Consider the following 11,878-nt stretch of genomic DNA (forward strand, 5'->3'; position numbering starts at 1 on the left):
GAAACTTTTAAACAGAAAAGTGAAGAAATCGAAGTGGGATTAACATTAACACCTGAAACCAAATATACACATAAACAATGTAAATTAATAACATTATACTATTATTACTTTTTAAACGTAGGAACAATAAGCTAAAATAAATTTTTAAAGTTGAAAAGTAAATGTTAACCCAAATTCATTAACTAAAAATATTTTAAACTAGTTTCAAATAAAACTTTTTCAAAAAAAAAAGAAAATATTGTTATTACATACCTTACTTTATTATTCATCTAACTCAAATATAATTAGGTAGGCTGGAATTAAATCGAAACGATTTTTTACATTTCCATAGTCAAAATTTCCAAATATACCTTCTCTTGATACACTTTTCCTGCTATCCTCGATAATGATCTCCTTTTTCTGATCTTCATAGCTATCTTCTGAACATACAACAAAAACAAATGACAACTTTTTTACTGTATTATCAACTTCACAATAATTACTACGACCAACATGTGTTGCTAAACTTAAATTTGTTGTAGTTTGTTGTAGTGCTGAGTTAAAATTTTGTAGGCCGGTCTGATAATTTAGATAACCTTTTGTCAGTACATATTTTACTTCATTTGCTTTAACTCCATTAAGATAAAGGTACTTCTGTTTGAAGTTGACAACTTCATTTTTGTCAGTAGGGTTAATTCTAAACATTTGTCTAATTTTTGGCATAACTTTAGCATCTTTGTTATTAAATGAACTCAAAATTAATTTGTAATCATCATTATCTTTATGTAGAAGTTCTGTACTAAATTTTCTTTTTTCTTCATATTTTGTCTCATAAATGCTGCTTAATTGAAAAGAAAGCTGTTCCATGGTTGAATTAGCATGATATTCTAATGCAGATAAGAAACATTTAACTTTTGCTAGATAGTTTCTACTAATTTCCTTATTTAGCTCTTCTGTTATCATTGTAAAGGAAAACTCGGATAATTCATTTAAAAGATTGTTTTCTTCGTTAGTTTTTCGATTAGTATTATAATTAACAACATTTTTTGCAAATCTTCTTATTTTCAAACACTTGTAAAGTATTCTCTTAACTATGTCGTATACACTTGTTATTTCTTCAATTTCAATTAAATAAGCAGGCACAACTAAACTATGGTGAGCTAATATTATGTTTTCGTGATTTAGTTTTTGAAAAGAGCCTTTTAAAAGTTTTCTTTTATGGCTATCATACACATCTAGCGAAACTGTTTCAGTTTTAAGAGATTTCATTAACCAATTATTAAATATTTTTACTGATGGATCATTACTTAGATAATCTTCAAAGGACATTTGTTGTGGAAGTAAACTACCTTGTAGGCGTATCTCAGGATTAGGTACACTGTTAACAAAAAAGTATCTAAAGTTTTTAATCTTTTTGTCATCTGTAGCACAACACTTACCGTAATCATATGCGTAACTAAAACTATCAGTTAGATAAACTCCAGGTCCATAAGACCCCTTTTTGGATGGATTAAATCCTGTTTTTAAGATTCCTGCAACATTTTGTGCTTTAGTTCCATGAATTAGAAGAATCTGATTAGAATCGCTTGACTCAGTTGAAATGTTGACGTTTGACTTTACTCGGTATATTTTAAAGCTATTAGTTTTCTGTCTAAAGACTAACTGATTTCTAGAGTATTTTGTAGTAGAATTATCATTAATTATTATCGAACTTTTTAGGAGTTCGTAATCTGGATCATTTGTTTTCAACAGCTCAAGTTTGTATTTAAAACCAGGAAGAACAGATTTTTTGAAACTTGCAATATCATATTCACATAACTTTTTAGCTTTTTCAAACACCGTTCTTTTTTCGTAATCATTTTTTACTTCATTTATTTCCTCTTCCGCCTTCCTAACAATATTTTGTAGAAAATTTCTACAATCAGGGTGACTTTTTGAAAACTCTTCAACTTTATTTTTAATTGACTGCATTTTTATATTCATTTTATTTTTTTAAAAGCTATAAAACAGTTTTAGTTAGTTTTTAAATATATTTTTGCACTACTTATTTTTATAAACAACTTAAATACAACTGATAGTTAGGTGAATTTAAAAGAATTATTTTTGAGGCACAACAGTCAGAGAGTGGATTGTCCTGGCTGAATAGCTGATGCCAGATTACCAACAAGACTTTTTATATAGGCTTTTCCTTAAGTTGTAATAACATTCTACGACAAAAGGAAAATTCAAGATAAAAAAATGATTCTAAATATTGAAAAAAATTGTTGTAGTTTAACATTACATTAGTATAGCTTTATAAAAAAAAAACACTGAAAAATGAAGTCTAAAGCTTTCTGGCTAATACATTTATAAAGTGACACTATTTCACAGTGAAGTAGTTGAAAAGCATTCTTTATTAAAGTTTTCAAAAGTCGCGTTCTTAGATTGTAACAAAAAATTGTAACATTCGACATTCAACCATATAAGTTTAAAATTCAAACTGTTAATATATCTTAAGAATGTTGAAGCAATAAAACATGATATCTTAAATTCAAGCTTAAATACAATTATATTTACATCTGATAGTGAAATAAATCATAATTGTATCACATTTAAACATTTTTTTAATAAATTACCCATATCACAATATGATAGGGCACTATTTTTCTAAGCTTTATATAAAAGTATTTTTTTAGAATTAATAAAATGTTATAAATACTAAGATAAAATCGGCTGTGTAAAAATTTTTGTATAAAACACAATTTTTACACTGGTATTTGTTTGGAAATTTCACAAATGAGTACAACAAGGTTCTCCGATTTTGTCTAAAACAGAAATCACCTTGTGTGACAAAAAACCTAGATTAAGTTTCATCACACTAGCCTGAATCAACTTAAGATAGTGATAAAAATTAATAGCCTATATACATTGCAATCCTGTAATTACTACAAACTATTTATTTAATAACAATCTTAATATAAATAAATCATAATAACAAAAAAAACTTATTGTTAAAAAAGTATAAAAAATAAACACTGAATTTCAAATAACAAGAACTAGAATAAAATATCTGAAAACATTCAAAAACTGAGTTTTGCAATAATTACTAAGCAGAATTTTACAAATCATCTGAAAAATTTTAGAACTGTTCAAAGTTTTATAAAATTTTAAACCAGCTTGAGTCTATAACAGCCTTCTATAAAATAATTTATTAGTTTCTATCTTAAAAAGCGAATATTTAGAAAATAAATTAATTTTTTTATTGTGATAAAAACTTAGTTTTATATGTTTAAAACATTTAAAATTTAAACAAAAAAGTCTTTGAAGTAAAAAAAATCATTGAACTTTTTAATTATGAATGATGTTTTTTCTGTTTAAAACCCAAAAAAGTTTTAATTAAAGAGGAAATTTTATAAATTTCTACAGTTTTTTTACCAGCTCTTTTTTAAAATATCATTTGAAGTTGAGTGATCTGAGCTTGAATTATCAGTTACTGCAAAAGACATATTTAACATTATACTTGAAGAGTGCTGTTTAAAAGTACTTGTATACAGAAGTTTAAGCTTGTTTAAATAAAAATTCAGAATTAAATAAGCTATTAAAAATTATACGAAATGATTTTTTAAAGTTTAATCAAGCGTTTTAAATGACAAAGCTTGAAATTTTACTAATATTAAGAGTTTCACCTATTAGAGTCTAAAAAGCTATCTCGAGTTATTATTGAACTTTATTCAAATCTGATTATTTTTTAAACTTTTTAAATTTAAAAATCAAACTGGTTCTTAAACAAAGTTTTTACAAAACACAATAGATTTAAATATTATCTCATAAACAATCTTGAAATAAAAACTCTCTTCAGATTATTAAAAAAAAAACTTCCGTTTCTTAAACAAAAACTATCCTATGTCAGCCAGAGTTTTAAATATAAGACTAAAGTTATCCTGAACTATTGAAAAATAACAAAATATTCTGATATATCCTGAGTGTATTGTGATCCTGAACATTTCCTTAACTTTTATAAAAATAAGGCTCATAAATATTAACTTTTTGTAAAAACAATCATATTTGTTAAAATAGTTAACTAACATTTTAATTGACTAAAACCATATTTTAGATTGAGATATTGCGATTATGCCATGTTTGAACAAAAATAATCAAAGTTGAAAGACATTTTTGCTAAAATGAAAAATATAAAAACATCTTTAAAATTTTTAATTTTCTTGAGGCGCCTATAAGCTTATAAATTTTATGATGATTTATTTTTTAATGCTATTGATAATAAGGTTATTTTAATATTACATATAATGACAAAAAAGGAACTGGTTTAAAAGCTGATTGAAATAAGCATAGACATGGTTGTCAAAGGACTTTTGTAAATTTCTTCCAGGTTAAAAAAACAAGTTTTTTAGTCCATAATAGTATATAATAAACCTTAAGAAAAATCTAAGTGTTTTAGAAGTCTCTCATAGGTTTTCGAAAGTACAGGTTTTTTGGTCTATTTTAGTTTAAAGTTTATTTGTAGGTTCAAACTGTCTTAAGTAGTAAATAACATTGGAAAGATACTGTAAAGCTACTTAAAATAAGTAAAAACATTAGATGATGATACAAAACTTTCATCTATATTCTGTACGATTAATTTTTTGTGTCAATTTAAAATGTAAAATAGTTTAAAATTCAAGATTTATTAGTTATTTTTGTTCATTTTTCCAGTTTTATTTTTTAAATTAATCTTAAATTCCATGTATTTTTAGCTTAAATTGTCAATTTCCAGGTTATCTTTCTGGCAACCAAGAAAGTTTAAAAAATTTTGTTAAATAACTTTAAATGTATTTTAATATAAAAAAGTTTAGTTATACAAACTTTTTTTTAACCTTAAGAAAGATTGTCCATCATCTTAACCATCTGACTTTAGTTCTCTTATTTTAAACAGGTCGGAGAAGAGTATAAAAGATTGTTAAAATAGCAATAAGTATTATTTGAATTTTATTGTATATATATGAACTTTAGGATAAAAAATTATAGTTTTGTAATTTTTTAAAAGACATATTCATTTATTTACTATTTCTTACATTAAGGGTCAAAAATCTACTTGTAAATAAAAAAGTATGATTATTTTTTTGTAGAATTTTACATTGCCTTAATTTTTACAACAATTATAATTATGAGAATTAGAAATCATAGTTGAGCATGGTTGCCACAGATCAAGCTGAGACAAATTCTCTGACTTTATACCAAAGTTTTCCTGACTTTTCTAATTCAAACTCTTAAATTAAAATTTTTCTAAAATACATAACCTAACACTTGAAACTTTATAAAAACTTCAATCTAATTTTATTACAGATTAAAATATCAGTTTTTTTGCTGAAATCAATCATTAACCTTTCATTACATTACTTGAACCATCTGTGTATTGTTGATGTTTTTGCAATTAACAGCTCTATCAGCAAAATACTTGTATTATTACCTTATTAACACAGCTTATCTGAAAAAAAAATTAGCATTTCCTAGCATAAATGTATCTAAATAACCAAACGACATGTAAGGATCTCTTACAATTAAAACCTTGAATTAACAACGAACTTTAACAACTAAAATCTTAAAACAATAACATACTTGTCCAATATGTTAATAGAAAAATGTTCCAGTTTTATAAAGAATATCTTATGAATTTATACCAAATGGAGGCATTCAAAACTAAATAATTTAAAAATTTTCAATTTCTTGGAAAATTTTGGAATTTAATTCTTACTTTAAACGGTTTTAAATTGATTTTTACCCATTTAAGGCTTTGGAAAATAAGAAATTTTGTAAATTTGAACTGACAAAATCTGACTTTATTGTTTAAATTTCCTCACTTTCCTGACTTTTTTTTCTAAACTCCCATTTTTTCCTGACTTTTCCTGACTTTTGTCATTTTTTTTTAATTTTCCCTGACTTTTCCTGATTTTTCCTGACCACGTGGCAACCTTGGTCAAGAAATAGCATATATTAAAATTTCTATTTTTTTTTTTTAAAATACTTTTAAGCAAATACAAAAAAAATTTACAGATTATATTAAATTATAGTATGATTTTTTTTATACTCATGTTTATTTATATATATAAATATTTAATAATAAGATATATGCTATTATTTTTGACATATTTTTTATCACTTATCCCTTTTTTATGTTATTATGGAACTGTATATAGAATTTTTTGTGATTGCTCTTTTAAAAAAGCAAAGAGAAAAATGTACTTTAAACTTTACATAGTTGTAAAAACTTAAATCTAAGGGAGGAGACGGTGTGATGCTCATGGTAAAACTATTGTTTTCATAGTCAATATTAGCACAAATGGGTATAAAAAAGAGTGCAGACCAATTTTTATTTTTAAAAAATTATTTTGTTTTGACTAAATTTAAATAATAATAGTTAAAAAAAAAATTTAATACTAATAATTATATTGATTTTTCATTGATCTTAATTTTCATTTTTGTTCTTTCAATTAAAACTGCTTAAAGAATGTTATAAAATGCTTGTTGTGGACTTGATGACCGAAATGTCTTTCTCCACAGAAATCCATTGACCTCAGTTGTTAGCTTTAACATTTTTCTTTCTTTTATATGTAAGTTTTAAACTATTTTGAATTTAGCTAAGATGTGAAAAAAAGTTTCTGTCTGGAACAAAAATGTACAAAACTAAGCAGAAATGTTAAAGCTTTAATTTTGAATGTTATCTAAAAATATTAATGACTTAAGGGTTTTTTTTGCATTTTTACTAAATAATATTGTATTAGTTTTCAAGAACTGTCCAAGTATGCTACTTTTTAAAAGAAATAAACTACATATATAAAAGCTTCCTAGAGCGCACTACTCAAAATTTTACCAACTATACACTAACATTTTGTTGGTCAACACTTGTTGGTCAGCGCCCAAATGGGCTTAGCCAGATGAAATTGTGTAAAATGGTTGTATATGCGTATTCTATCAATACTACAACTTTTAAGTAAATTTTATAACTCTAAACTGTTTCTTAAATATGTCCTCCTGAAAGCATCATAAGAAATATGAGTTGTCTGAAGCTGAATTGTCTTTTGGTGCTACAGAAACTCTTAAAGTCATACTTAAAGTGCTAGCTTACAAAGTGCTTGTCTACAAAACCTTTATTTTTTAGCATCTGTACTGATAATTTCTCTCATTTCAGTAATAGTTTTTAAATTCTTATAAAAATATGAGTACAATTTTTTTCTATAAAAAATAAATTATAAATTTGGTAATCCACAAAATAAAATCAACAAAAACAAATTTAGAAAAATTATCTAAATGACTAAAACTGACATTTTGCCTATATTGCCAAAAATGATTAGTCTGAAGTGCATAATTCCAGTTTTAACAAAAGTCATTGAAGTTGAAACACATTTTGTAATAAATCAAAAAAATATATTTCAAGTATCATCACATCTTAAAAACTTATGGCTTATTAGTGATTTTGTAATATTAAGAAGACTGTAAGTGTGTAAATTTAATGGTGAAATGCAGTTTTTGCTGGTGTTGCTAATAATTTTTCTTTTTAAAACATATACATTAATATATATATAAAAAATAAAGAACTGTTATAGAAGCTTTTTTTTATTAAGGCCATAGGGCGGTCAACACTTTAAAAAAAATAACTTTAGGTTTTATATAAAAGCTTTAACTACAAACTATAAGCCAGATTTTATAGAATTCAAAAATGTCATTTGATTTTTAAGATATTTTATTTTCTGTAAAAAGTTTTCGATACAAATGTATGGACTGCAAATTTTTCAGCTTAAATGTTCTCAAAAATTTTAAAAATCACTTAAAATCTATCTCCACCTATTTTTACAACCGATATTTTTTCAAATTTTAAGGAAATCTTTCTTACATTATAAGAAAAAAACGTTACTTATAAATTTTAATAATTTTAAAAATAAAAACTCTATGACAAAATATAAAAAAAAACTTTAATTTTCGAAAAAAAAATTTACTTAAGTTTTTTTGGATTCATAAGTAACGGTTTTTTTTTGCTATCGTATTCAGATTAGACTGTGAAAGGTTAAAAAAAATTGTTTGAAAAATGTAGGAGGAAAAAGATTAAAAAAAAATAGTCTTGTTTGTTATTTTTTTCCCCTTCCCATAGGGAACCTAATATGCAGCCTAATTTTGACTGGACATATCTCAATAGTAATTCAAATTTTTTTAAATACTAAAAAGCATCTATTTAAAGCATATAAAGCTTATAAAAAAACTATATAAAATAAGATCAACTTGTAAAAAACATGGCTTAAATAAGTTGAGCTTCTACTTGAAATGACATTTGCTATTTAAAATACTTAACTATAAGTTTTATTTTTTCTAATTCAAAAGTAAAATTTTTAATTGATAAGTTTAAAGATAGGGCAGGTGGAGTAACACATGATGAGCTCTCACACTCACTTGAACTTCAAAAAAAGTTTATCCTCACAGGGAGAGTGTGTTCTCAGATTTTTCTCTACTTAAAAAAAAAGTTTATTTTTAATCTTAAATATTTGCAATTGTAGTTGTTAGTTTTAACACAATAGTACAATAAAAAGTAGTATGATTCAACCCGTTTGCTAGGCTTTTAACATTTTTTTATAACACACAAGGTTGCCACTCGTATTTTAAATTTTTTTTCAGGGTTTTTAAAAGTAAACATTTTTGGGTCTCTTTTAGTTTTAAGTTAATTTTTATGAAAGAAGCTGTGTTAAATAGTACAAAAACATTTAAAAGATGCTGTTAAGTTACTTTAAATGTGGTTTTTAATAATTTTTTTTTTGATATTGACAAAAAAAATTATTTATATGTTAGATTTTTTGTGTCAAATTGAAATTTTAGTACTGAAAGTGTAAAAATTAGTAGAAATTCCAGGTTTTTTTCCAGTTTTTTTGATCACAATTCCAGGTTTTTCCAGGTTTATTCAAAATTTCTGAAATTCCAGGTTTTTCCAGGTTATTTTTGCCTAAATTTTCAAATTCCAGGTTTTTTAAGCTTTTTCCAGGTTTATAGGAAAATTGGCAACCTTGAATACATGATATAAGTTTTATAAGTACATAATAAAAAGTATCTGATAAGCTGCCTATAGAAATGACTTAACAACATTTAAAATCTACAATAAACTATATTGTGCCATTACAAAAGTTATTATTTATGAAAAGTAAGTTGACAAAATGGACTAAAACAGATCCAAGACTTTTTCGAAAATTTAAGCAGTGAAGCTGTTCCTAAAGTTTAAGCAAACAAAACTTAAAGCAATTATTTTATGTTGCTACTTTTACTAAAAAATAAAATAATAACTTATAAAATATTTTTCATAAAGCAACACTCTTTTGTATGGCTTCTAGAGTTCAATAAATATATAAATCTAAACATTCATAAACATTTGTATGTTTTCATTTTAAGTTCCAATTTCATGCTTGAATAATTTTTGGCAGTTTGCTCATTTAAAATCTGACGACTGAACTCTTTAGTAAGAATTTTGGTAAAAAAATAAAGAAACCAAAGATTATTAATTAACATATAACTTGTTTGTTATGTAATTATTTTTTATATAGTTATACATAAAATAACAAATATTTTAGTTAATTGTACATAACTATATTATGTGTTTTGGTTTTAAGCAAACAAGTATTGGTATCTCAACTACTGGAATAGAAATAATGAACTTATCTTTCAAGAATTTATTTTGCAAACTAAGTTTCGGTCAAAGTTGGTTAATTCACGCACAACTATATATCAAACTTTTTTAAATACATAAAGAATGTAAAAACTCTTTAAATAAACATATCTTTCTTGGTTTAGTTTATTCACAAACCAATTACATGAATGATAAAGTCTGTTATACAAAACATAATAAAACTAGGTAAATACTTATACATCTCTCCCAGGTTTTATCTACGAAAGAGATAAACGATAAATTTACCTAGCGAAACATAATTATTTTAAAACATTTTGTTACAACTTAAACAATTTTTTTAGATCTGAAATTCAACGAAGTTAAACTCAAAAGACAAAAACATTTAAAAAATTACGATTAACTTAGTTCACTATTAAATGATTTGTTAGAGAAAACTACAATTAAAACAACTACTGTAACAAAAATTTGAAACTTAATCTTTACTTTTCTACACTTAGATGCTGAATACAAGCATTCAAAAACTTAATTGCTTCACTGATTTGAACTTTTCAGCTTTGAAGAACGAAACCACACACAAATCATCTAATTACCTTTAAACCTCACTTAATTTGTCGATAAAAATCTTTATCATAATTTCGATTTCAAACAAAGTAAAAGGTACATTACTGATAGCATTAAAAACTGAGAAATACTGCTACACTTATTTTCCAAATACTCGATACCAACCAACAGTTCGAATTTTTGAAAATTAATATTTGCGTCCTCATCCAAGATTACGTTGAACAGATGGCTGTTAGATAAGTCTGCTGCAAACTTTATGACGTCACCATTAGACTAAAACTCATTCATTAAGTAGACCAAAAAACATTAATTTACAGTGAGCAATTTGAAATAAACAAAAAACAATTGTGTTATTCTATATATAAATAAACTAAATCATTTTACTTTACAAAATATTGTACATTTAAGTTGCTTCATTTGATGAACTGTTTAGAACGTTTAGTTTATTGAGCTTAAACTTATATGTTTATTATACATTCATATCTAATCAGTTTTTCCGTTTAAAAGCTAAAAATTATCAAAATTGCCTATATTTCAGTAGGAACTTTCACAAAATTATTATAATACTGTTGTAAACCTATAAAATCATAAAAGTATTTTAAAAAAAAGTTTATTCAACTATCAAAAAGTTACTAAATTTGAAAAAGGATGGATAAAGTTTTGATGTGTTAGTAAACACAAAATCAATTTATATTGTAAACAGGTATACTCCTTAACTGCAACATTATTACTGCAACAAGCATGGTTGTCAAAAACTGCTTTAAAGTTTTGTAATAAAAAAACACAAGAGCTAAAAATAGCAACAATACGTGACTGTACCAGTAAACAAAACCACCATTTAAAAAGTTTTGAAGCTTAAAACTTTCCCTACCTTTCTCTCATCTTCTGGTCGTGATATGAAGTACTCTTCTTCTGCCCGCTACAATTGTGATTCTGGGGATGTCTATGTCGCAAACAGAAGTTCATCCTGCACTTTTCGCACTCAACCTATACTTGTTGTTTTAACTAACATATACTGGAAAGACTAAAATCTTAAAAAAATAAAAGACATCATTATTAGTAGTGATGATTAGTTGAATCGAATGATTTTATATTATGAAGTTATTTAAATGGATAAAAATTGACAGTTAACGTGAAACAAATATATCATAATGTAAAGTATTCTACTAATCGCTACCTACCTTGATTGACTCCTTATTTTTACACTTTGCATGTGAACACTTGTAGGCGCTACTTGCAGGTTCATCTTTGCAACCACGCGAAATATGCTTATTTACAACCTCATCCGGCGTCTGGGTCGGGAGAATTGGAACCGGTTTGTTGCAAAGAGGGCAGACAGGAACTCTTTTGTCTATTATTTTTGCACAATTGTGCTTTCTTTGTTCAAAGTGGTCTTTACAGAACACTTTATTGCACGCATTGCATGTAGTTGGCAAGTAATCGTTGATGTTGCAAACAGCACAATGTTTTCCAATTTGTGGTAATTCCATGTTGTTTTTAAATGTATATAAGTTTTAGCTTATATAGATGTAAACTGTAATAAAACTATTACTAGTTAATTTCATTTTAAAGCATTACAATGTTATTATTTATGTCGACGTATGACTATTTAAAGCAGGGTTTCCTAAAGTGGGCCAAGTGGCTTCCTTGAGAGCAATGACAGATACTCTGGGGGCAATGACGGCAACGACGGCAAAGGGGGAG

At 25.5% G+C, this 11,878-nt stretch overlaps 1 protein-coding gene across 1 annotated transcript; it reads right to left on the minus strand.

Annotated features, from left to right (window-relative positions):
* Window positions 1-11,041: 11,041 nt before the first annotated feature.
* On the minus strand, window positions 11,042-11,664 carry LOC145839238 (AN1-type zinc finger protein 2B-like). The gene is made up of 2 exons (XM_082946839.1): window positions 11,356-11,664; window positions 11,042-11,161 (listed from the first exon to the last, which is right to left on the minus strand). The coding sequence occupies exons 1-2, from the start codon at window positions 11,662-11,664 to the stop codon at window positions 11,042-11,044; spliced, it is 429 nt and encodes a 142-aa protein (XP_082802965.1).
* Window positions 11,665-11,878: the final 214 nt, after the last annotated feature.

Source organism: Thalia democratica, chromosome 6 (genome assembly GCF_965202585.1).
Source record: "Thalia democratica chromosome 6, ktThaDemo2.hap1.1, whole genome shotgun sequence".
NCBI lineage: Eukaryota > Metazoa > Chordata > Thaliacea > Salpida > Salpidae > Thalia > Thalia democratica.

Bases quoted from the DNA above. Each gene is read 5' to 3' on its own strand.
- LOC145839238 (XM_082946839.1), bottom strand. From the start codon at position 11,664: ATGGAATTACCACAAATTGGAAAACATTGTGCTGTTTGCAACATCAAC. The intron at 11,162-11,355 runs GTAGGTAGCGAT...CAACAAGTATAG, and splicing joins AAAATAAGGAGTCAATCAAG to GTTGAGTGCGAAAAGTGCAG.